The sequence below is a fragment of the Salvelinus fontinalis genome, chromosome 40 (assembly GCF_029448725.1).
Source record: "Salvelinus fontinalis isolate EN_2023a chromosome 40, ASM2944872v1, whole genome shotgun sequence".
Lineage (NCBI taxonomy): Eukaryota > Metazoa > Chordata > Actinopteri > Salmoniformes > Salmonidae > Salvelinus > Salvelinus fontinalis.
Window position 1 is genome coordinate 6,751,259 of NC_074704.1, and position 27,888 is coordinate 6,779,146.

At 45.1% G+C, this 27,888-nt stretch overlaps 1 protein-coding gene across 1 annotated transcript in view; it reads left to right on the plus strand.

The window, feature by feature from the left end:
- LOC129839220 (uncharacterized) overlaps positions 1-27,888 on the plus strand; it is a 90,146-nt gene that overhangs the window by 24,528 nt on the left and 37,730 nt on the right. The window contains 1 exon segment of the mRNA XM_055906526.1: positions 26,907-27,753. Within this exon segment, the coding sequence (XP_055762501.1) occupies positions 26,907-27,753 (847 nt within the window).

Genomic DNA, 27,888 nt, shown 5'->3' on the forward strand with positions numbered 1-27,888 from the left:
ACCAGATACATATACATTACCAGATACATACACATTACCAGACACATACACATTACCAGATACAAACACATTACCAGATACATACACATTACCAGATACATACACATTACCAGATACATACACATTACCAGATACATACACATTACCAGATACATACACATGACCAGATACATACACATTACCAGATACATACACATTACCAGGTACATATACATTACCAGATACATATACATTACTAGATACATACACATGACCAGATACATACACATTACCAGATACATAAACATTACCAGATACATACACATTACTAGATACATACACATGACCAGATACATACACATTACCAGATACATAAACATTACCAGGTAACTCTTGTTGTTTATATTTACAACTCAGGTCAGGTATGTTAGCCTATAGAGTACCTTGGGAAACCCAACTACCAAACCATCCAATGATTTGATTTATAAATAAATGATCTGGGCTCCTGAAAGGACTGATCTCTATAACACATGTGCTATAAATGCTAACTTCTGTAAAGTGGTAAAATATTTTAAACAACTCCTCCCCCTTGGGGGTGGCAGAGTGCCAAGTGGTTAGAGCATTGGGCCAGTAACTGGAAGGTTACTGGATCAAATCCCTGAGCTGACAAGGTATAAATCTGTTGTTCTGCTCGTGAACAAGGCAGTTAACCCACTGTTCCCCAGGTGCTGAAGATGTGGCTGTTGATTAAGGCAGCCCTCTGCACTTCTCTGATTCTGAAGGGTTAAATGTGGAAGACACATTTCATTTGTACAACTGACTAGTATCCCCCTTTCCCTTGTTGTCCCAGCAGGGTTTCACAGCCTCTGGTCCCATACTAGAATACATTTACATTTGTGGTACTTTTAATAACCATTTATCTTCAGCTGGACAATTATTAGAAAGGATAAACTCTGAAAATGCATATCATTCTACTAGAGTCCCCTAGTCACATGACCTTGTAGAGAACGATGCACTAACAGACTCACAGACTGTATCTTCATTTCCCCATTTGATGTCTATGATGTACTAAGTGTTGTGATAAAGAGTGTAAATATATATATATATATATCCAGAGCTGATTCACATAATCCCTTCTTACTCTGCACCAGTTATCACAGAACCATTGACCTATATATTATATCTTGACAGTTGTTTCTGGTGATGTCCCTAAGTTCTGTAAAGCAGGACATGTCATCCCTCTACATAAAGGAGGAGATCCTTCTGACTTAGATAACTACCGTACAATTTGCTTTTTATCTTGCCTTTCCAAAGTTCTAGAATCCCTGGCCAACTGTCAACTACGAACTTTTTAAACTTCCCACTCTATTATTAATGTGAACCAATCAGGTGTTACAATCCCACTCTATTCTTAATGTGAACCAATCAGGTGTTAGAATCCCACTCTATTCTTAATGTTAACCAATCAGGTGTTAGAATCCCACTCTATTCTTAACGTGAACCGATCAGGTTTTAGAATCCCACTCTATTCTTAATGTGAACCAATCAGGTGTTAGACCTGGACAGAGCAGGTTCAGCTGCTACACTTGTTTTAGATGTTCAATTACTTAGATCAGAAACATGATAAAGACTTGGACACTGTTGACCATCACACTCATTTAAAGGTTGACTGAAATAATCCTGGATCAGGCTTGTTGAAAGTGGTTTGAGAATGATCTGTCAGACAGGACTCAATGTGTGATTTCTGATGGTGTCATGTCCAGTTTCCTGCTACTGGGACCTGTTCTCTTTACTACTAATATAAATAATATTGGTTTATCTGTTAAGACTTGTAATATTCATCTGTATGCAAAGTGGGCTTCTGTTTTAGGACTAGATCTTGCCTCTCCATAAATAGCAGGAAGCAGATTGTGCAGTCAACTTTCCTGACAGTTCTTGACTATGGTGACACCATTTACCAGATTGCAGCAGCCACTACTCTCACCTTTGGCTGCAGTCTACCATAGTGCCCTTTGCTTTATCACAGGTGACAGGTTTAATACTCACCACTACATCCTGTATTAAAAGGTTGGCTGGTCCTCATTAAAGTCCTGTAGATCACTTCATTACTCCCTTTTTGTTTACAAAGCTCTACTACAGCAGCTTCCAACGTACCTAACTGTGTTACTAATGTATGAAAGAATGAGCTACCAAAGCCGCTCGTAAGATTAGTTAACTCTTGAGGTCCCTCTGGTCTCCAACATTTAAGTAAATACTCCTTTAGTTTTATTGCCCCATTGTTGGAATAACCTACAACATTCCGTGCATCTTGTTGCCCTGGTGCCTCTAGTGTAGGTTTGGACTCTGGTGTTGAATTATTTCAATGAAGATTGTATTTTACCCCTTTTTTCTCCACAACTTCGATATTGTCTCATCGCTGCACCTCCCCAATGGGCTCGGGAGGCGAAGGTCGAGTCATGCGCCCTCTGAAACATGACGCACCAAACCGCGCTTCTTAACACCCGCCCGCTTAACCCAGAAGCCAGCCGCACCAACGTGGCGAAGGAAACATTATTCAACTGACGACCGGGGTCAGCCTGTAGGCGCCCGACCCGCCACAAGGAGTCGCTAGAGCGTGATGAGCCAAGTAAAGCCCCCCAGCCAAACCCTCACCTCACCCGGACGACGCCGGCCTATTGTGTGCCGCCCTATGGGGACTCCCGATCACAGCCAGTTGTGATACAGCCTGGGATCGAACCCGGGTCTGTAGCTACACGCCTAGCACCCCTAGGAGGCGGATTGCAGTTCTTTTGATTGATTGTGTTGGTTTGTATGGTTGAGGTTGTTCTTTGTGCTTATTTATATTCTCCTTGTTCTATTTGTCATGTTAGTTTTTCTTCCTGTTTGTATTCAGGGCACCATTGGGAATGAGACCCTGGTCTCATTTGGGCTACCCTCAATAAGTAAAAGTTAATAAAAAAAAATGAATAAACAACTTTTGGAAATGTCTTATTCTGAGCTAACCATTAAAAAAGTATGGTCCACAGATCTAATTGAATCTGAACAACCCTTTAACTGGAACAGAATATGGAAAGAAATGGCATCCTGTAATCTGAAACATCAATTTATACATTGTGTGCAACCCAATCATCACCAAGTTGTACCAGGATGCTGGTGGTATGAACGAAGGCATGACTGGTGGTCCCCAGTGCTGGTGGTATGCCTGAAGGCATGACTGGTGGATTCCCCGGTGCTGGTGGTATGCCTGAAGGCATGGCTGGTGGTCCCCGGTGCTGGTGGTATGCCTGAAGGCATGGCTGGTGGTCCCCGGTGCTGGTGGTATGAACGAAGGCATGGCTGGTGGATTCCCTGGTGCTGGTGGTATGAACGAAGGCATGGCTGGTGGTCCCCGGTGCTGGTGGTATGCCCGAAGGCATGGCTGGTGGATTCCCTGGTGCTGGTGGTATGAACGAAGGCATGACTGGTGGATTCCCTGGTGCTGGTGGTATGCCTGAAGGCATGACTGGTGGATTCCCCGGTGCTGGTGGTATGAACGAAGGCATGGCTGGTGGTCCCCGGTGCTGGTGGTATGCCCGAAGGCATGGCTGGTGGTCCCCGGTGCTGGTGGTATGCCTGAAGGCATGACTGGTGGATTCCCCGGTGCTGGTGGTATGAACGAAGGCATGACTGGTGGATTCCCTGGTGCTGGTGGTATGCCTGAAGGCATGACTGGTGGATTCCCCGGTGCTGGTGGTATGAACGAAGGCATGACTGGTGGTCCCCGGTGCTGGTGGTATGCCTGAAGGCATGACTGGTGGATTCCCCGGTGCTGGTGGCTCTTATCCTGCACGCGGTGTATCATCTGGACCAATTATTGAGGAAGCCAAATAAACCGTTCCAACGTTCCTGCAACTACCTCCCCTAACAAGCAACGTTTGGAATGCTGCTTTGAGTCAATGACTATTATCATTGTGACTCCAGTTCACACTGACTGTGGTAGTAGTCCATCACAACTTGTACCCACTGATCGTTGTCTATAGCGTCTGCTGAATTCAAGGCAGCAATGTTGTTGAGAGCAGTCCATTGCTAACGTTATATCTTTTTAAAAAGCTGCTCAGTATCTTCACATAGTGAGCAGCTCACGTTATAGACAGAAGCATGCTACATGGCAGACCAATCCAAACTCATCGCTCGGCATATCCAGCCCAGCCATTATCTCAGCCAATCATGGCTAGTGGGAAGGTTCCTGGCTTTTTCTGTGGCTAACCCGACTGGGCCTGTATTTGCAGTTGGCATACAAGTTTGTTTTTTTAAGGCATTTCTGTCAAACAAGCAGTGAAGTAGTGCCTAGCTTCTTGAATCGGGTCACATATGAACATTCTATCATTAATGAGCTCGAACAGATAAGAGGATTTATCCTGATTTAAAAACCCTCACATATATCCTTATCACAGGGGTTGTGTAAATACAGTAAGTCTTTCACAGATCACGTTTTGTCCAACAGATCACATTGGTGTCCGGTTACAAAGCAACTGTTTCGTAAGCTAAACTGACTGTTACACACAAAGAAATAGGATCCGGGTTCACACGCTACGTTGCCACACCTTTTACTGGAAATGACATTAGACACACACCTCGTGATGAGAAGGACGTCATTCCATCAAAACACACCTCGTGATGAGAAGGACGTCATTCCATCAAAACACACCTCGTGATGAGAAGGACGTCATTCCATCAAAACACACCTCGTGATGACAAGGACGTCATTCCATCAAAACACACCTCGTGATGAGAAGGACGTCATTCCATCAAAACACACCTCGTGATGAGAAGGACGTCATTCCATCAAAACACACCTCGTGATGAGAAGGACGTCATTCCATCAAAACACACCTCGTGATGACAAGGACGTCATTCCATCAAAACACACCTCGTGATGAGAAGGACGTCATTCCATCAAAACACACCTCGTGATGACAAGGACGTCATTCCATCAAAACACACCTCGTGATGACAAGGACGTCATTCCATCAAAACACACCTCGTGATGAGAAGGACGTCATTCCATCAAAACACACCTCGTGATGACAAGGACCGTGAGGGAAGTCAGTGCATCATGTTGATGACTGCAGAACAAAGCAGACATTTCATACACCTGTGGTAAGAGACAGGTATCTGAATAGGAAGGACAGTCTGAAACACATCAGCACCTGTGGTAAGAGACATGTACCTAAATAGGAAGGACAGTCTGAAACACATCATCACATGTGGTAAGAGACAGGTATCTAAATAGGTAGGACAGTCTGAAACACATCAGCACATGTGGTAAGAGACAGGTATCTAAATAGGAAGGACTGTCTGAAACACATCAGCACATGTGGGATGTGTCACAAATGGCACCCTATTCCCTTTACAATACTTTTCACCAGGACCCTAGTGCACTATAAAGTTTACTGGGTGCCTTTTGGGACAAACCTCACAGGTACCTCCCACAACACAAAGCTAATGGGGAAATGTAAGTTCCCTAAATCTCATATTTAGTATAGAGTGATCATCACAATATTTAGCATATATAAAGTTTCTTTAATACACATTATATACAGTGTTCTATATGTGACACTCAAGGTGCGGGTTTATAGTCACTAGACTTGTTATGGTTTGTTCTCATATCTGTTGACATAGTACATGACACCAGAGCAATAGAACTCAGAGAAGACCAAATAGAACTCAGAGAAGACCAAATAGAACTCAGAGAAGACCAAATAGAACTCAGAGAAGACCAGATAGAACTCAGAGAAGACCAAATAGAACTCAGAGAAGACCAAATAGAACTCAGAGAAGACCAGATAGAACTCAGAGAAGACCAAATAGAACTCAGAGAAGACCAGATAGAACTCAGAGAAGACCAGATAGAACTCAGAGAAGACCAGATAGAACTCAGAGAAGACCAGATAGAACTCAGAGAAGACCAGATAGAACTCAGAGAAAACCAGATAGAACTCAGAGAAGACCAGATAGAACTCAGAGAAGACCAGATAGAACTCAGTGAAGACCAGATAGAACTCAGAGAAGACCAGATAGAACTCAGAGAAGACCAGATAGAACTCAGAGAAGGCCAGATAGAACTCAGAGAAGACCAGATAGAACTCAGAGAAGGCCAGATAGAACTCAGAGAAGACCAGATAGAAGACCAGCTTCTGTGCTGGATGGTGTTTCCCTGTTGTAACTTGTATTAAACCAGATAGACATTTGAGCTGACATCTGCAGTGTTTACAGTAAATGACACCAGAGTAAGTTACTGAAAGTCCAAGTTCAGGAACCGAGGACACTGATTATTCACTGTTGTATTATAGTGATGACATTCTGTGGACACTGTCTGATGATCTGATTAGTTTACAACTACTGTTTGATGTAATTGATTACTAATGATATTTTGACTGTAGTGATTGCTTTAATACTGTTTAATATCTACGTAACAGCTGATGTTTATAACTCTATAACAGCTGATGTTTATAACTCTGTAACAGCTGATGTTTATAACTCTGTAACAGCTGATGTTTATAACTCTGTAACAGCTGATGTTTATAACTCTGTAACAGCTGATGTTTATAACTCTGTAACAGCTGATGTTTATAACTCTGTAACAGCTGATGTTTATAACTCTGTAACAACTGATGTTTATAACTCTATAACAGCTGATGTTTATAACTCTGTAACAGCTGATGTTTATAACTCTGTAACAGCTGATGTTTATAACTCTGTAACAGCTGATGTTTATAACTCTATAACAGCTGATGTTTATAACTCTATAACAACTGATGTTTATTCCTCTGTAACAGCTGATGTTTATTCCTCTGTAACAGCTGATGTTTATAACTCTGTAACAGCTGATGTTTATAACTCTGTTACATCTGATGTTTATAACTCTGTAACAGCTGATGTTTATAACTCTGTAACAGCTGATGTTTATAACTCTGTAACAACTGATTTTATAACTCTGTAACAGCTGATGTTTATAACTCTGTAACAGCTGATGTTTATAACTCTGTAACAGCTGATGTTTATAACTCTGTAACAGCTGATGTTTATAACTCTATAACAGCTGATGTTTATAACTCTGTAACAGCTGATGTTTATAACTCTGTAACAGCTGATGTTTATAACTCTGTAACAGCTGATGTTTATAACTCTATAACAGCTGACGTTTATAACTCTGTAACAGCTGATGTTTAAAACTATGTAAAACTTTCCAAGCATCTGCCTCTAACCCTAGGAAGCTCTTTGCCACCTTCTCCTCCCTCCTGAATCCTCCCCCCCCCCCCTCCCCCCTTTCTGCGGATGACTTCGTCAACCATTTTGAAAAGAAGGTCGACGACATCCGATCCTCATTTGCTAAGTCAAACGACACCACTGGTTCTGCTCACACTGCCCTACCCTGTGCTCTGACCTCTTTCTCCCCTCTCTCTCCACATGAAATCTCGCGTCTTGTGACGGCCGGCCGCCCAACATCCTGCCCGCTTGACCCTATCCCCTCCTCTCTTATCCAGACCATTTCCGGAGACCTTCTCCCTTACCTCACCTCGCTCATCATCTCATCCTTGACCGCTGGCTACGTCCCTTCCATCTTCAAGAGAGCGGGAGTTGCACCCCTTCTGAAAAAACCTACACTCGATCCCTCCGATGTCAACAACTACAGACCAGTATCCCTTCTTTCTTTTCTCTCCAAAACTCTTGAACGTGCCGTCCTTGGCCAGCTCTCCTGCTATCTCTCTCAGAATGACCTTCTTGATCCAAATCAGTCAGGTTTCAAGACTAGTCATTCAACTGAGACTGCTCTTCTCTGTGTCACGGAGGCGCTCCGCACTGCTAAAGCTAACTCTCTCTCCTCTGCTCTCATCCTTCTAGACCTATCGGCTGCCTTTGATACTGTGAACCATCAGATCCTCCTCTCCACCCTCTCCGAGTTGGGCATCTCCGGCGCGGCCCACTCTTGGATTGCGTCCTACCTGACAGGTTGCTCCTACCAGGTGGCGTGGCGAGAATCTGTCTCCGCACCACGTGCTCTCACCACTGGTGTCCCCCAGGGCTCTGTTCTAGGCCCTCTCCTATTCTCGCTATACACCAAGTCACTTGGCTCTGTCATATCCTCACATGGTCTCTCCTATCATTGCTATGCAGACGACACACAATTAATCTTCTCCTTTCCCCCTTCTGATAACCAGGTGGCGAATCGCATCTCTGCATGTCTGGCAGACATATCAGTGTGGATGACGGATCACCACCTCAAGCTGAACCTTGGCAAGACGGAGCTGCTCTTCCTCTCAGGGAAGGACTGCCCGTTCCATGATCTCGCCATCACGGTTGACAACTCCATTGTGTCCTCCTCCCAGAGTGCTAAGAACCTTGGCGTGATCCTGGACAACACCCTGTCGTTCTCAACTAACATCAAGGCGGTGACCCGTTCCTGTAGGTTCATGCTCTACAACATTCGCAGAGTACGACCCTGCCTCACACAGGAAGCGGCGCAGGTCCTAATCCAGGCACTTGTCATCTCCCGTCTGGATTACTGCAACTCGCTGTTGGCTGGGCTCCCTGCCTGTGCCATTAAACCCCTACAACTCATCCAGAACGCCGCAGCCCGTCTGGTGTTCAACCTTCCCAAGTTCTCTCACGTCACCCCGCTCCTCCGCTCTCTCCACTGGCTTCCAGTTGAAGCTTGCATCCGCTACAAGACCATGGTGCTTGCCTACGGAGCTGTGAGGGGAACGGCACCTCCGTACCTTCAGGCTCTGATCAGGCCCTACACCCAAACAAGGGCACTGCGTTCATCCACCTCCTGCCTGCTCGCCTCCCTACCTCTGAGGAAGTACAGTTCACGCTTAGCCCAGTCAAAACTGTTCGCTGCTCTGGCACCCCAATGGTGGAACAAACTCCCTCACGACGCCAGATCAGCGGAGTCAATCACCATTTTCCGGAGACACCTGAAACCCCACCTCTTTAAGGAATACCTAGGATAGGATAAAGTAATCCTTCTAACCCCCCCCCCCCCTCCCCTTAAAAGAGTTAGATGCACTATTGTAAAGTGGTTGTTCCACTGGATATCATAAGGTGAATGCACCATTTTGTAAGTCGCTCTGGATAAGAGCGTCTGCAAAATGACTTAAATGTAAATGTAAATGTAATGTAACAGCTGATGTTTATAACTCTGTAACAGCTGATGTTTATAACTCTGTAACAGCTGATGTTTATAACTCTATAACAGCTGATGTTTATAACTCTGTAACAGCTGATGTTTATAACTCTGTAACAACTGATTTTTATAACTCTGTAACAGCTGATGTTTATAACTCTGTAACAGCTGATGTTTATAACTCTATAACAGCTGATGTTTATAACTCTGTAACAGCTGATGTTTATAACTCTGTAACAACTGATTTTTATAACTCTGTAACAGCTGATGTTTATAACTCTGTAACAGCTGATGTTTATAACTCTATAACAGCTGATGTTTATAACTCTGTAACAGCTGATGTTTATGATGTTTACTGAAGTAAAAGCCACCCATTAAAAAGTTACCCATGTGTGTTTGACACTTATGTAGGTGTCATAACCAACCATAAAATAATGCAAGATATGTCAGGTATGTCAGGTCTAAATATGTGTCATGACAGTGTTATAACCATGTTATGATAGGTTATGACAAGTTATGTCAGTTGTTAATAAGACATATTATGACATAGCATTTTAAGTAAAATTTTTCTAAAATCCTCTATGTGAAAAATGAATGGTGGAAAAATGATTGGAACCATTTCCCTGTTTGACAGCTGGGTTTTATGGGTATTATGACTCATACTGTTGTACTCTATGGAGATGGAAAGAGCAGAAACAGATCTGGGACCAGGTTAGGCAACTATAAAGTTACAGTATACAGTTACATTTCAAAATGCAGTTTTATTTGTTATTTAATTTTTAACCTATTTTTTCCCAGTAGGCTTCTATGTATCCAACACATTCCATTTTATCCAAAGACGTGGCCTATCTTATGATTCTGGCAAGCAGCCATGGTTGAACAGCGAAACCCAATCAAAATTCAGATTTAGCCTATCCTGAGTAGAACAATGTTTGCCTAGCAACATTCTCTCATTGGCTAGAAATTATTAGTTGCTGGGAAAATGAAACTTAACAGAATGTAAGGTGCAGCACATTGGGCGCTTTAGTTTTGCATGAGTTTTAGACCATTCCATTGGTCCTTAAGGTAAATCTCCACCCACTTGGGGCATCTGGCTATGCAAAACCAGCAGGACCACTGCTTCAGCTCTCTGTGACAACAGCAGACAACAATATACAGATCTGTGCAACCACACTAAAAGTGAGTATTCAACTTAACTAATTTACTAATTAAATGTTGTACAACAATCTAAAGTATTTTAATAACTGAAGCACAATATTATGTAGACATTTTATTGATAACAGGTATGTTAATATTTGTGTAAATAATCATATGATTACAATTTGTTTGTATTTATACACATTTTAATATTGTGAACAGTGAATGGAGAACCATGGTTAGACTTTTACCTGAAACATTGACCTTGTTTAGTGCAGAGACAGTGCAGTATACTGTACCTTGGTTAGTGCAGAGATAGTGCAGTATACTGTACCTTGTTTAGTGTGGAGATAGTGCAGTATACTGGACCTTGTTTAGTGCAGAGATAGTGCAGTATACTGTACCTTGTTTAGTGCAGAGATAGTGCAGTATACTGTACCTTGTTTAGTGCAGAGATAGTGCAGTATACTGTACCTTGTTTAGTGCAGAGAGAGTGCAGAATACTATACCTTGTTTAGTGCAGAGATAGTGCAGTATACTGCACCTTGTTTAGTGCAGAGATAGTGCAGTATACTGTACCTTGGTTAGTGCAGAGATAGTGCAGTATACTGTACCTTGTTTAGTGCAGAGATAGTGCAGTATACTGTACCTTGTTTAGTGCAGAGATAGTGCAGTATACTGTATCTTGTTTAGTGCAGAGATAGTGCAGTATATCGTTTAGTGCAGAGATAGTGCAGTATACTGTACCTTGTTTAGTGCAGAGATAGTGCAGTATACTGTACCTTGTTTAGTGCAGAGATAGTGCAGTATACTGTACCTTGTTTAGTGCAGAGAAAGTGCAGTATACTGTACCTTGTTTAGAGATAGTGCAGTATACTGTACCTTGTTTAGTGCAGAGATAGTGCAGTATACTGTACCTTGGTTAGTGCAGAGATAGTGCAGTATACTGTACCTTGTTTAGTGTAGAGATAGTGCAGTATACTGGACCTTGTTTAGTGCAGAGATAGTCCAGTATACTGTATCTTGGGTCAACACCCATCATATAGCAGGTTGTTGCTGTGAAGGACACACCTGCAGGTTTTTATCACTACTGACTAAGGTCACACTGCTTAGAGGTTGCATGCATCAACCAATGGTTGACTGACAGATTGCTGAAACACCTGATGTGGTTAAGCTCTTTATCCTTTATTAGCCTGTGTGTTTATGCAACTTTCAAAATGATTCCACCTATTCACTCTGGGTGGAAGTCAGTGACAGAAACTACCACAAAAGTGTATTTTAAACACTCAAATATCTGGGCACAACAGAGCTTCAGTGTCACGCCCTAACCATGGAGAGCCCTTTGGCTCCAAAAATAAAATGGTATATTTGAAAAAATAAATTTTATCCCATTTTCTCCCCAATTTTCGTGGTATCCAATCGCTAGTAATTACTATCTTGTCTCATCGCTACAACTCCCGTACGGGCTCGGGAGAGACGAAGGTCGAAAGCCATGCGTCCTCCGAAGCACAACCCAACCAAGCCGCGCTGCATCTTAACACAGCGCGCCTCCAACCCGGAAGCCAGCCGCACCAATGTGTCGGAGGAGACACCGTGTACCTGGCCCCCTTGGTTAGCGCGCACTGCGCCCGGCCTGCCACAGGAGTCGCTGGAGAGCGATGAGACAAGGATATCCCTACCGGCCAAACCCTCCCTAACCCAGACGACGCTATGCCAATTGTGCGTCGCCCCACGGACCTCCCGGTCGCGGCCAGCTGCGACAGAGCCTGGGCGCGAACCCAGAGACTCTGGTGGCGCAGCTAGCACGGCGCAGCTAGCACCTTTGGGTTCTCTATGGGGTATAGGTCAGAGTGTGACTAGGGGGGTTTCTAGCATTTGTATTTCTATGTTGGTGGTTTGTATGGTTCCTAATTAGAGGCAGCTGGTAATTGTTACCTCTAATTATTATACCTTTATTTCAACAAGGAACACAGACTGAGACCAATGTCTCTTTTACAGCTGGGCCCTGCGTATACATGTTTACACATACAGTTTAGGTACAATGATTAAAAAAAATAAACAAGACAAACAAAACCATCATATTTAGGTAGCCCTTTTTCCCACCTCCGTTTGTGGGATATTGTTTTGTGTGAGTGCTGCAACACGTAGTTCACGTTCTGTTGTTTGTTTATTGTTTTTGTTTAAGTTTCACTTTGAATAAAGATGTGGAACTCAACTCACGCTGCGCCTTGGTCCGTCCATTATCACGACTGTGACATTCAGAGTAGGTGCGTAGAGAGACTATAACGGGAAACAAGATCCCGGACGAGCCCCCATGTTGTTATATTCCCCAGCAAGAAACCAAAAATTGACGCTCAAAAAAAAGGGGGAACTAACAAAGCGTCAATAACAACAACCCAAACAAAACAGGAAGGGTTCTGAAGGACACACATGTGGGAGTCCACCGAATTGACTAGCAACAACAAATGGGACCTAAAATACACCCTCCATGAGCACCCACTAAATTTGCCCTAGAAGAGGTAAAACAAAAAGAAAAACCCACACCAAACTTAAAAACAGGAAGAAAAACTAAAAGTGGAGTAAAACAAAGACAGGGATGACCAGGTAAAGGACTGTTAATTATTATTCTATTCAAAAAGTGTAAACCCTCCACATCTTTCAAGCCACCTGGAGCTGAAATATCACCTGGCCAGCACAGGTGAAAAACCTTTGGACAAATGACATGACAAGCCAGCACAGATGTAACTCAGACTGACTAAAGACATGAAACCAATCAGATAAATACTTCTTAAAGTCGCAGATGGGCTACTGCAAGAAACGATAAGATACTTTTCCAGTTAACATCCATTATTGCCATTTGTTTTAATTTTAAACACTTTTTTTGAGTTTAGGATCCTTTACTCTGGACACTGGGATTTCCAGGCATAGGGACAAATGGAAATTAATAATATTTAAAGGATTTAGAAAATTCCCTAAACAAATCTTTTCCGTTATAAAATTTGCCTAAATGTATATTTTAAAGTCAAATAATGCAACAAAGTCCCCAAAACTAAACTGAACTATAAAGATGAAGTTTCCCTACCAGACAAGGATTCAACATCAATAATCTCTGAGCTAATTTCTTGCTATTCTACACATTTTTCCATTAGACTGAGAGAAAATTGTGCGCATTTAAAGATCATTTCCTGTAATTCCAAACATGAATTTTATGGTTAATAACATGTTCATATGCTTTCTGGGGGTCCTGACCTCCGCTGGGTGTGAGCTACGCCAGAGTCTGCATTCACATACTAGTGGCAAATTAACATTACTATTGTTTAATGGGACAACATTATCAATGGATGATGATGAGGATTTCTGCTGTTCAAAATACTGACAATTCCAATGCAACTAAATAAATATATTTTGCATTAAGTTACAGCTCGGTTTACTCTGTTCATAATTACATAAATACACCTGTTAAATAAATGGAATGTTAGAAGTTGCTGCTATCTGTTTCTGCTGTGTGTCTTTTTGTAGGACGTTTCTGCCATCTGTTTCTGCTGTCTGTCTTTTTGTAGGACGTTTCTGCCATCTGTTTCTGCTGACTGTCTTTTTGTAGGACGTTTCTGCCATCTGTTTCTGCTGACTGTCTTTTTGTAGGACGTTTCTGCCATCTGTTTCTGCTGTCTGTCTTTTTGTAGGACGTTTCTGCCATCTGTTTCTGCTGTCTGTCTTGTTGCAACATATTCATTCCAGGGTTGGCTCACTGGAAAACCTAAAGCGTTTCTCCTTGGCTTGCTTTATATTGGTTACATGGAAAGTCAAAAGTGTTTATCACCTCATTAAAAAATAAAAACATATCTGAAAAGCCTTAGTGCTTTCTGCAAGAATTTCGTCCGTCTCTAAGTGATAGTGAACAGATTAAGCAGGAAAAGGGGAGGGATGAAATGTAACTCACTTCTACATCATGGTCTAGAGCAGTGACAATCTTGATTAGTGAAAGGCGTCCCCGTTAAACTTCACAGTGTTGTAAGGAGTTTATTATGCTGTCTGTCTTGTTGTACCACATTCATAGTAGTGTTGGCTCACTGGAGAACTTAAAGTAATTGTTCCTGTTTGTCTTTAGTATGATTCTATTCTGTGCCAAGATATGTTCTGTATTTTATAGGCCCCACCTATGTAAGTAGGTCATTATGGGCCCCACCTGTTTATACAGTAGGCCGGTAATGAACTGAACATTCACTGATCGTGTCACCTGAGGTTAGTGGAAGGTGGAATCTTTGCTGCATAGATGTCAGTTTCACAGAAATTTATTATTTTGAGGGAAGAAAACGGGCGGTTTGATTCTCTGCCCCACCCATGACACATCACAATACTGATCATAATAGTCACCAGGCCTGACACCTATCAGATCTCACAACGCCTGGATAGGTGTTTAACCTATCAGGGTCGTTCCATGAAAAGAGTGCCTTTTTATTTTGTGCACCAATTTTGAAAGCCTGTTATATTACAGGAAGTGCCCTTTAATATAGACCACATTGAGAATTCAATCAATCTGAATAATATGAATATTCCTATTATGAGTAAAGTCTTGCTAAATTGCCAGCATTCCCTCTGTCAACCCTGTGTCACTTCTAGGAAGATTTCAACCCACTTAATCAAAAAATGTCTACAAGTTTGACCTTCATTGTGAAAGCCCTGTCACGAGGGGATTGATGGCTGATTTAAGATGAGGTCGTTAACCCTGTTACAGTCAACTTTGTTACAGTCAACACTGTTTTTTTATTTGCCACTTAACAGGCACTTACTATAGTACTTTTCTTGAGATGGGAAAATGTGTTTTTTATGAAGTTGAACATGTGCTCTTTATAACAATTAAGTAAAATCATATATTATTTTACAAAGTAACACTTCTCAAAAGGCACTGAATTGGTGGAACAACACATCAGCTAACCACATCACATGATATAGCAATCTGATGATCGATGCAATGCACCGTCAGCAATATAGTCAGCCTGGAATGTGATGAGTGTTACGCCCATCATACAAGTAAGTATGTCTGGAGGTGTTTTAGGCACACTGCATCCAAACCTCCAGGAGTGTGTGTGTAGAGGACTGAGGACTGCAGGTTTTTCCCTCTCAGGTGAACACAATCAAGGAAGAGACAGATGAAAATGACAGTCAACAGCAATCAAGGTAAAAGGCAGTACTAAAAAGCCAGTACTTAATGCTGTGTATTCTGTCATTTGAAATTAGATAGGGGGGAATATGAAATGTGCTAAGATATTTTCGAGACCAAACAATTGACAAAAATAACATTTAAACAACGTCCTTTGATTGTACTAGTTATTGCATTCATTGAATCCTCATAGTGTGCATTTTCTGGCAATCAACGCATTTTAACTTCCTACTCTGTGTAATTGCAAATAATTCAGTTTTGTCATTGCAATTCTAATGATATAATAACATCTCATTGCAAACATTTTTTTAAATAGAGTTCATCTGTTGAATTCTTTAACTTCAGCATTTGGCTTAGTGCCAAAGCCAAAAGACAATGAGACAGGTTTATCTGGTTTGGCATAACAAACACGTAAATAACAATTCTAATCTGTTAACAGCTTTACATTGACCTTTACACTGTTGTTGACTATCGGCTCATCAGTTTCCCAGGTGCCTCTAAGAGGAGGAAGAAGAGGAGGAAGAAGCTCATGGTTCCCATTCCTGTTGATACTTGCAGGTTAGGAGACATTTTTTTTCAATGTTTGAAAAAAAAAGCAAAACAAAGACAATAGATTAATTATGTGATTCTGGTGATAAGGGGGTGAATCCTAACTTCCACTTAGGTCAGATCTTCTCTTTGTTATGCATTGATTGGCACAAAGTGAAACATTTATTAAAAGAGCAAGTTAAGATTCACCCCTAAAACATGACGATCTTGTATCTGTGGAATTAATTGTCCAAAATAAGTGTATTAATCTCAACCATGTAATATTATTTTGGCTTCAAAGTTCATTCATTTGGCTTTATAACCAAGTTACGTTTGATTGCAGTATTGCTATTCTAATATAGTCAGATACACAATTACTTACATATCATTTCTCATTATGTGTAATTGTTCTGTTCTTGCTATATCTATAGTGTGTGTGTTACACTCAATGAGGACAATTGTAAGGAGTCAGGCGCAGAGAGCAAAGGTAATGGGGAAAACCACTCTTTAATGTCCAACCAGAATAACAACTGGTAACGTCAAAAACATTGGCGTAAAACTCCGACTTGAATAAAGTCCAAAACTGGAAAATAAATCCAGACTGTGGAAAAACCCCAATGAAAATAACAACCTCATATACAAAACAGAGAGACAAGCCCGCACAAACATAAACGGGCTAAACAAACTTAAATAACACCACCCTAACAACCAAACAATAAACAGGTGAAATCAATTAGTCAAAACCAAACGAAAAGGAAAAAGGGATCGGTGGCAGCTAGTAGACCGGCGACGACGACCGCCGAGCGCCACTCGAACAGGAAGGAAGGCCACCTTCGGTAATACTCGTTACAGTACCCCCCTCCTGACGCGCAGCTCCCGCAGCGCGCCGACGCCGGCCTCGAGGACGACCCGGGGGCCGAGGCGCAGGGCGATCCGGATGGAGGCGATGGAACTCTCTCAGCATAGATGGATCCAATATATCCCCCACCGGGACCCTGCACCTCTCCTCCGGACCGTACCCCTCCCAGTCCACGAGGTACTGCAGGCCCCTCACCCCGCGTCTGGAATCCAGAATAGACCTTATCCTGTACGCCGGGGACCCCTCTATATCCAGAGGGGGTGGAGGGACCTCCGGTACCTCACCTTCCTGCATGGGACCAGCTACCACCGGCCTGAGGAGAGACACATGAAATGAGGGGTTAATACGATAATAAGAAGGAAGTAACAATCGGTAACACACCTCATTTATTCTCCTCAGGACTTTAAATGGCCCTACACACTGCGGACCCAGCTTCCGGCAGGGCAAGCGGAGGGGCAGGTTTCGGGTCGAGAGCCAGACCCTATCCCCCGGTGCAAACACGGGGGCCTCACTGCGGTGACGGTCAGTGCTCTTCTTCTGCCGTCTACTCGCCTGACGCAGAGACTCCTGGACGGCTCTCCAAGTCTCCTTAGAGCGCTGTACCCACTCCTCCACCGCAGGAGCCTCGGTCTGACTCTGATGCCATGGTGCCAGAACCGGCTGATACCCCAACACACACTCAAATGGTGACATGTTGGTAGAGGAGTGGCTTAGTGAGTTCTGAGCAATCTCTGCCAAGGGGATGTATCTTGACCACTCCCCTGGCCGGTCCTGGCAATACGACCGCTGAAACCTACCCACCTCCTGGTTCACTCTCTCCACCTGCCCATTACTCTCCGGGTGATACCCCGATGTAAGGCTGACCGAGACCCCCAAATGCTCCATAAACGCCTTCCATACTCTGGAAGTGAACTGGGGACCCCGATCAGAAACAATATCCTCGGGCACCCCGTAGTGCCGGAAGACATGGGTAAATAATGCCTCCGCAGTCTGCAGGGCCGTAGGGAGACCGGGCAACGGGATAAGACGGCAGGACTTAGAGAACCGATCCACAACGACCAGGATCGTAGTGTTCCCCTGAGATGGAGGTAAGTCAGTCAGAAAATCTACCGAAAGATGGGACCACGGCCGTTGTGGAACGGGGAGGGGTTGTAACTTCCCTCGAGGCAGGTGCCTAGGAGCCTTACTCTGAGCGCACACCGAACAGGAAGAGACATAGAATCGCACATCCCTCTCCAAGGTGGGCCACCAGTACTTCCCCCTAAGACCTCGCACTGTCCTCGAAATACCCGGGTGACCTGACGAGAGTATACCATGAGCCCATCGAATCAATTGATCACGAACAGCGAGCGGTACATACCTACGCCCCTCCGGGCACTGTGGAGGCGCAGGTTCCTCCCTTAACGCCCGCTCGATGTCCGCGTCCACCTCCCATACTATCGGTGCCACCAACTTGGCCGCCGGAATGATGGGAGTAGGATCGATGGACCGCTCCTCTGAGTCATAGAGGCGAGACAGCGCGTCGGCCTTAGTGTTAAGGGAACCTGGTCAATACGAGATCGTAAAACGAAATCTGGTGAAATACATGGCCCACCTTGCCTGACGCGGATTCAGTCTCTTAGCTGATCGGATATACTCCAGGTTACGGTGGTCAGTCCAGATGAGGAAAGGGTGCTTAGCCCCCTCAAGCCAGTGTCTCCACACCTTCAGGGCTTTAACCATAGCCAACAACTCCCTATCCCCCACATCATAATTCCGCTCCGCTGGCCCGAGTTTTTTCGAAAAAAAGGCACAAGGGCGGAGTTTTGGTGGCACACCCGAGCGCTGTGAGAGCACCGCTCCAACCCCAGCCTCGGATGCGTCCACCTCTACTATAAACGCCAAAGAAGGGTCCGGATGCGCCAACACTGGCGCCTCGGTAAACAGCACCTTCAATCTACAGAAGGCCCTGTCTGCCTCTGCCGACCACTGCAAACGCACCGCCCCCCCCCTTCAGTAGTGAGGTAATAGGGGCTGCTACCTGACCAAAACCCCGGATAAACCTCCGGTAGTAATTGGCAAACCCTAAGAACCGCTGCACCTCTTTTACCGTGGTCGGAGTCGGCCAATTACGCACGGCTTTTACGCGGTCACCCCCTATATCCACCCCCGAGCTGGAAATGCGGTAACCCAGGAAGGAAACGGCTTGTTTAGAAAACTCACATTTCTCCGCCTTCACGTACAGGTCATGCTCCAGCAGTCGCCCAAGAACCTTGCGCACCAGAGACACATGCGCGGCGCGTGTAGCGGAGTAGATCAAAATATCGTCAATATACACCACCACACCCTGTCCGTGCAGGTCTCTGAGAATCTCGTCAACAAAGGATTGAAAGACAGCTGGAGCATTCTTTAACCCGTACGGCATGACGAGGTACTCATAATGGCCCGATGTAGTACTAAACGCGGTTTTCCACTCATCTCCCTCCCGAATACGCACCAGATTATTCGCGCTCCTGAGATCCAGTTTCGTGAAGAACCGTGCTCCGTGGAATGATTCCATCGCCGTAGCGATGAGAGGTAGTGGGTAACTAAAACCCACCGTGATGGAATTGAGACCTCGATAATCAATACACGGACGCAACCCACCATCCATTTCTTCACAAAAAAGAAACTCGAGGTGACGGGTGACATGGAGGGCCGAATGAGTCCCTGTCCTAGAGCTTCCGTAACATATGTCTCCATAGCCAACGTCTCCTCCTGGGACAAAGGATACACATGACTCCTGGGAAGTGCAGCGTTTACCTGGAGGTTTATCACGCAATCCCCCTGTCGATGGGGAGGTAATTGGGTCGCCTTCTTTTTACTGAAAGCGATAGCCAAATCGGCATACTCAGCGGGAATGCGCACGGTGGAAACCTGGTCTGGACTCTCCACCGTTGTCGCACCGATGGAAACTCCTACACACCTGCCTGAACACTCATCAGACCACCCCTGTAGAGCTCCCTGTTTCCACGAAATCGTCGGATTGTGAATAGCCAGCCAAGGAATCCCCAACACCACCGGAAACGCAGGTGAATCGATAAGAAACAGACTAATCCGTTCCTTATGATTCCCCTGCGTAATCATCTCCAAAGGAATTGTGGCCTCCCTGACCAGCCCTGACCCTAACGGTCGACTATCTAAGGAGTGCACAGGAAAAGGGGGGTCTACCTTAACTAACGGAATCCTCAACCTCTGAGCGAGTCCGCGATCTATAAAGTTCCCAGCTGCGCCTGAATCGACTAGCGCCTTATGCTGGAGAGAGGGAAAAAATTTAAGGAAACATATTAACAAAAACATGTGACCAACAGGAAGCTCTGGGAGAGTGTGGTGCTGACTCACCTGAGGTGACCGAGGAGTGTTCTGCCTGCCCTCTCGATTCCCAGATTAACTCCTCCAGCACCGACCGGAAGTGTGCCCTCTTCGGCCACAACTGGTACAGGAGGAGCCTCCTCCGATCTCCCTAGATGCTGCCCCTCCTAGCTCCATAGGGATGTGAGCAGGAGGGTCAGGAGATGGAACGGACAGGACCCTTTCAGAACGTCCGCGAGCAGCTAGCAGATGGTCTAACCGGATAGACATGTCTATTAGTTCATCCAAGCTGAGCGTAGTGTCCCGATAAGCCAGCTCCCTGCAGACGTCCTCTCTCAGGTTACACCTGTAATGGTCTATCAGGGCCCTGTCGTTCCACCCTGCTCCAGCGGCCAAGGTCCGGAAATCCAGCGCGAAGTCCTGCGCGCTCCTCGTCCCCTGTCGTAGATAGAACAATCTCTCACCCGCCGCTCGGCCATCTGGAGGGTGATCGAACACGGCCCGAAAACGGCGGGTGAACTCCGGGTAGTGGCCCCTCGCTGAGTCGGCCCCGTTCCAGACCGCATTGGCCCACTCTAGGGCTCTACCCGTCAGGCAGGAGACGAGGACACTCACGCTCTCTTCGTCCGAGGGAGCTGGTCGGACGGTGGCCAGGTACAGATCTAATTGTAGCAGGAATCCCTGGCACCCCGCCGCCGCTCCATCGTACTGGCTTGGAGGCGTAATACGCAAAGCGCTGGTACCGGGTCCCGCTGGAGGAGATGGTATAGTTGCTGGAGGGAGGGTAGGTGGGTTAGTAGGGAGACCACTCCTCTCCCAACGATCCATCCTCTCCATCATAAGATCCATAGCTGATCCGATGCGATGGAGGATGGACGTGTGATGAAGGACTCTCTCCTCCATCGTGGGGAGAGGGGTGGTCGCTGCTCCTGCTGGCTCCATAATTAGGTGCGGGCTTCTGTTACACTCAATGAGGACAATTGTAAGGAGTCAGGCGCAGAGAGCAAAGGTAATGGGGAAAACCACTCTTTAATGTCCAACCAGAATAACAACCGGCAACGTCAAAAACATTGGCGTAAAACTCCGACTTGAATAAAGTCCAAAACTGGAAAATAAATCCAGACTGTGGAAAAACCCCAATGAAAATAACAACCTCATACAAAAACAGAGAGACAAGCCCGCACAAACATAAACGGGCTAAACGAACTTAAATAACACCACCCTAACAACCAAACAATAAACAGGTGAAATCAATTAGTCAAAACCAAACGAAAAGGAAAAAGGGATCGGTGGCAGCTAGTAGACCGGCGACGACGACCGCCGAGCGCCACTCGAACAGGAAGGAAGGCCACCTTCGGTAATACTCGTTACAGTGTGTGCATATGTATATATATATATATGTGTGTTGTCAGCTTAATTTCACCAGGTAACATTCCTGGTGCATGTAAATGTACTTCAAATTAAATGTTATTGGTCAAATGCACAGGATACGGGGTAATAAATGGTACAGTGAGATGCTTACTTACAAGCTCTCATCAACAGTGCACTACACATTATCAACAAAAGAAAACACAAACAAGTAATGAGATGTAGTAAACATTTTAAGAAATTGTAATGTTCGGTAGAAATATATACACAATAAGAACATGTATATACTATGATAAGTGCTGAAGTGAATAGTGACATGGTTGAGCAGCTCAGATACGTGGTAATAAATAGTACAGCAATGGTGACTGTGTGTGAGTGATTCTGATTTAAACCCTCTTTTGAAAATGCCCAGGTTCTCTAGTGTCCACTGCTGGGTCAGAACATGAGGACAAGACAAAAGGTAAAATATGGACCCAGCAGACAAAACACAAATGTTGATTTCTGCATGTAAAAGAAGGGAAAGGGGATACTTAGTCAGTTCCACAACTGAATGCATTCAACCAAAAATGTCTTCCGCGTTTAACCCAAACTGTCTAAATCACAGAGGTGTGGGGGGCTGCCTTAATCTACGTCCATGGCACCCGAGCACCCGGTGAACAGTTGTTGCTTGGGGTTAACTGCCTTGCTCGAGGGCAGAACGGCAGATTTTTCCACCTTGCCGGCTCGGGGATTAAAACCAGAGACCTTACAGTTACTTGCTCAACACGTTTAACCACTAGGCTACCTGCTGCCTGAACCAACTAAACCACAGAAAACAAAAAATGAATGGGATAAACTTTATTGATGTTGTACCCTTGTTTTCTTGCACACCACAGCTACATACAGTACTGTATCTCTGTACTTTGCTGTTGATGCTTACAGAGCCTTGGATAAGTCCCACGCAGTCATATCATTCAATAGATATAATCACCTGCATGCAGAGATGCAAATATGTCCTTTTCCAAATCTAAACTTTCTCCTCTTTCCTCTTCATCTATTTAATTCAAAGTTTGAGCATTTCTGTCAGAGTAAAGATCTTATATCTATAAAATCTTAAATATATTTGTTTTACAATTACATATACTGTACGATCAGAGTACAGTGTTTTGTTTTGCCACCAGTGAATGAAAACACAAAATATTGTTATAATGATTTGGGGAAGTTACTTTTTATGGATCTGTTTCATCCTGTCCTTGTGATTGTCTCCACCCCCTCCAGGTGTCGCTTATTATTCCCAGTGTATTTATCCCTATGTTTCCTGTCTCTCTGTGCCAGTGTATTACCCCTGTGTTTCCTGTCTCTCTGTGCCAGTGTATTTATCCCTATGTTTCCTGTCTCTCTGTGCCAGTGTATTTATCCCTGTGTTTCCTGTCTCTCTGTGCCAGTGTATTTATCCCTGTGTTTCCTGTCTCTCTGTGCCAGTGCATTTATCCCTGTGTTTCCTGTCTCTCTGTGCCAGTGTATTTATCCCTGTGTTTCCTGTCTCTCTGGGCCAGTGTATTTATCCCTGTGTTTCCTGTCTCTCTGTGCCAGTGTATTGATCCCTGTGTTTCCTGTCTCTCTGTGCCAGTGTATTTATCCCTGTGTTTCCTGTCTCTCTGTGCCAGTGTATTGATCCCTGTGTTTCCTGTCTCTCTGTGCCAGTGTATTGATCCCTGTGTTTCCTGTCTCTCTGTGCCAGTGTATTTATCCCTGTGTTTCCTGTCTCTCTGTGCCAGTGTATTGATCCCTGTGTTTCCTGTCTCTCTGTGCCAGTGTATTTATCCCTGTGTTTCCTGTCTCTCTGTACCAGTGTATTTATGTATTTGTGTATTTATGTGTATTTAGAGGAGGAGTAGGGATTGGACCAAAGCGCAGCGTGTAGTGAAGACATAATGAAGTTTATTAAGGTAAAGACGAAAGACGAAAACACTTAAACAAACTACAAAACAAAATAAACGATGTAGACAGACCTGGACTTGAGAACTTACAATAAACGAAGAACGCACGAACAGGAACACACCACATACATGAACGACAAAACTAAACAGTCCCGTGTGGTAAACATACAGACACAGGAGACAACCACCCACAAACAAACAGAGTGAAACAGCCTACCTATATATGATTCTCAATCAGAGGAAATGAATAACACCTGTCCCTGATTGAGAACCATATAAGGCTAACAAACAATGAACCTAAACATAGAAACACGTAACGTAGAATTCCCACCCCAACTCACGCCCTGACCAACTAAACACATACAAAAATAAGAGAAAACAGGTCAGGAACGTGACATAACCCCCCCCCTCAAGGTGCGAACTCCGGACGCACCAACATAAAGTCTAGGGGAGGGTCTGGGTGGGCATCTGTCCACGGTGGCGGCTCAGGCTCTGGGCGTGGTCCCCACCCCACCATAGTCAATCCCCGCTTTTGTAGCCCCCTCCCAATGACCACCCTCCAAATAAACCCACCTAAATTAAGGGGCATCAGCGGGATAAATTGCAGCACCGGGATAAGGGGCAGCACCGGGATAAGGGGCAGCACCGGACTGAGGGACGACAGCTCCGGACTGAGGGACGGCAGCTCCGGACTGAGGGACGGCAGCTCCGGACTGAGGGACGGCAGCTCCGGACTGAGGGACAGGAGCTCCGGACTGGCTGACGGCTCTCGCTGCTCATTGTTCGCTGACGGCTCTGGCTGCTCATGGCTCGCTGACGGCTCTGGCTGCTTTTTGGATTTAATAAACTTCAAAGGCTCTACCATCTGCCTCCTGTGTCTGCATCTGGGTCTCGCCTTGTGCCCTTATAGTACAAACTGGCCATGACAGACCCAGCAGACTTGGACCAGCTCAGTCACGCTGTCTCCCTGCAGGGAGCCACCATTGGGAGACATGAGGAGCTTTTACCGTACCTTCTGGACGGGCTCCGTTCTTTGACGGAACGCCACGACCAAGAGTTTAAGGCTATTATGGAGCAAATCAGGGAGTTAGCTCAGAGGCAGCCTGCCACCTCTGAGAAACCCCAACCACCCAGCATCTACTTCCGGCGCCGACGGAGATGGCCGCCTCGCTTCGCGTTCCTAGGAAACTATGCAGTATTTTGTTTTTTTATGTGTTATTCCTTACATTGGTACCCCAGGTAATCTTAGGTTTCATTACATACAGTCGGGAGGAACTACTGAATATAAGAGCAACGTCAACTCACCATCGTTACGACCAGGAATATGACTCTCCCGGTGCGGATCCTTCGTTTTGCCTTCCACCCAGTACAATGGATCTGATCCCAGCCGGCGAACCTAAACAACGACGCCGTAAAAGGGGAAAACGAAGCGGTCTTCTGGTCAGGCTTCGGAGACGAGCACATCGCGCTCCACTCCCTAGCATGCTACTCGCCAATGTCCAGTCTCTTGACAACAAGGTTGATGAAATCCGAGCAAGGGTAACATTCCAGAGAGACATCAGAGATTGTAACGTTCTTTGCTTCACGGAAACATGGCAGCCTGCCACCTCTGAGAAACCCCAACCACCCAGCAACTTTTTCCTATTAGTGGTGAGTTTGTACAGCCTACCCCGGCTCCCCGAGAACCCTGCTTACCTCCTCTGGAGCAATATTCTGGGGATCCTGGTACCTGCTGGGGTTTTCTTTCTCAGTGCTCTCTTATTTTTGAGCTACAGCTTTCTTTGTTTCCTTCAGACCGATCTAAGATAGCGTATATTATTACGCTAATGTCGGGTAAGGGTGCTCTCCTGGGCTATGGCAGTTTGGGAGCAACAATCCGCCATTTGTTGTCATCTGGAGGATTTCATGGCAGAGGTGAGGAAGGTATTCGAGTCTCCGGTATCCGGGAGAGAGGCGGCCAGTAAACTTCTTGAATTACGTCAAACCTCCCATAGCGTGGCAGACTACGCTGTTGATTTCTGCACGTTGGCTGCCAATAGTGCCTGGAATCTGGAGTCTCTTTTCGATACCTTTCTTCACGGATGATATGAGGTGGTAAAAGATGAGCTAGCTGCCCGGGAATTGCTGGTGGACCTCGACTCCCTCATCGCCCTAACCATTAGAATTGATGGACGCCTAAGGGAACGCAGGAGTGAGAGGAGGTCTGGCCTTGGGCACACTCGTTCATCCGCTATGGCTCGCTCACCTTCGAAGGAATTCGGAAGTTCCTAAAGGCAGGTTTTCCGAGAGGATCCGAAGCCACCCGAGTTCCCTCGTGAATCATCAACGACGGGTGAGTTGGATACTCCTGAACCTATGCAATTGGGAAGAACTAGGTTATCGGTTGGGGAACGCTCACGTAGGCTGAGTTCCAACTGTTGTCTGTACTGTGGAGGGGCAGGACATTATTTAGCTACCTGCTCTGTTAGGAAACCCTTGTCTCTGGTACAAGTACTCTGGTGAGCCAGACTGGGAGTTCCCTAATTCCCATCACCCGCACACCTTTTTATGTGCTTTTGCTGTGGGGAGACCAATCTAAGTCTCTTCGAGTGCTCATTGACTCTGGGGCTGATGAGAGTTTTATGGATGCTACTACTGTTTCTAAGCTTGGTATTCCCACTCTACCTCACTCGGTTCCAATGGATGCTAGGGCACTGGACGTCCGCTCAATAGGTGGAGTCACCCATAGTAATGTGCCCGTTCATATACGGGTTTCAGGTAACCACAGTGAGACCATACAGTTCTTCCTCATTGCATCTCCCCAAGTTCCTGTTGTCTTGTGATTTTCCTGGCTCTAAAAACACAACCCTGTTATTGACTGGACCACGAGCGCCATCCTGGGTTGGAGCACATTTAGCCACTCCCACTCTCTTCAAGCTGCACAGCCTTCCCGAGACGTCTTCCTTAGGATGTTAGCAAGGCTTTGGCTGTTTCGTCCATTCTCACAGAATACCATGACCTCCTAGAAGTGTTCAGTAAGGCACGTGCTATTTCCCTTCCCCCGCACCGTCCTTATGATTGTGCCATTGATCTTCTCCCGCACCACACCACCTCGGGGTTGGCTATATTCTCTATCCGGGCCGGAGACCAAGGCTATGGAGGAGCACATAAAGGAGTCTCTGGCTACTGAACTGGTTATGACCTTTTGCCTGTACACGACCATTCTTTTGCCTACCCCTTTTTCGATTTAATAAACTTCAAAGGCTCTACCATATGCCTCCTGTGTCTGTATCAGGGTCTCGCCTTGTGCCCTTATAAAAAGTAAAAAAATTTTTTACACATTTCAGCCCCTAAATTGAAATATTCAATTCAACAACTGAATTGGCTGAACTAAAATGGAATTGACCCGACACTGTTGAATTATTACTCATTGTTATTCTTTATACTTTATATAGTGTCACTACCCTCTGACCTGAGGATAGTTCTGGTGGGGAAGACTGGAGCAGGAAAGAGTGCAACAGGAAACACCATCCTGGGAGGAAAGGTGTTTAAAGCAGAGGCCTCCCCAAAGTCTGTGACCAAACACTGTACGAAAGGTGAAAGGAATGTTGCAGGAACAAAGGTAACAGTAATTGACACCCCAGGCCTCTTTGATACAACACTGTCTGAAAAGGAGATGAAGAGGGAAATGGATGAGTGTATTAAGATGTCAGTCCCAGGACCCCATGTGTTCCTGCTGGTGATCAGGCTGGATAGATACACAAAGGAGGAGAGGAACACTGTGAAGTGGATCCAGGAGAACTTTGGAGCAGACGCTTCACCCTTCACAATCGTACTGTTCACTCGGCCCGATCAGCTGGAGGGCAAACCAGTGATGACATTCCTGTCAGAGAGTGATGAGCTTCAGAAAGTCATCAATGTCTGTGAGAACAGGTTTCATGTCTTTAACAATAGAGAGAGGGAGGACCGTACTCAGGTCACAGAGCTGCTGCAGAAGATAGGGAAGATGGTGGAGAAGAATAGAGGACAACACTACACCAGTAAGATATACGAAGAGTCTCAGAATAAGATAAAAGAGGAGGAGAGAAAGAGACAGGAGGAGGAGAGGAAGAAACAGGAGGATGAGAGGAAGAAACAGGAGGAGCAGGAAAGGATCATAGCACAGTTTAAGGAGAAGGAGAAGAGAGCAGCAAACAAAGATTTTCGAAGTTCTCTATTACAAATAGGTGGTGCAGTTGTTACAGGTCTGGGAGGTATTTTGGGATTTCCACCTTTAATAGCAGCTGGAGTTGCTATATCAGGTACAGTGATAGTTGAGAAAATTGCATCAGATAATGACTAGTAGGGAATTCAGGACACTCACCTAAAGTTGACTTGAGATGTATGAGTCATCAGAAATATAGGGACTCTTTTTCCTGTTTGCCAAAATTCTTGTTGCTTGGTATCATTAAAAAGGTAA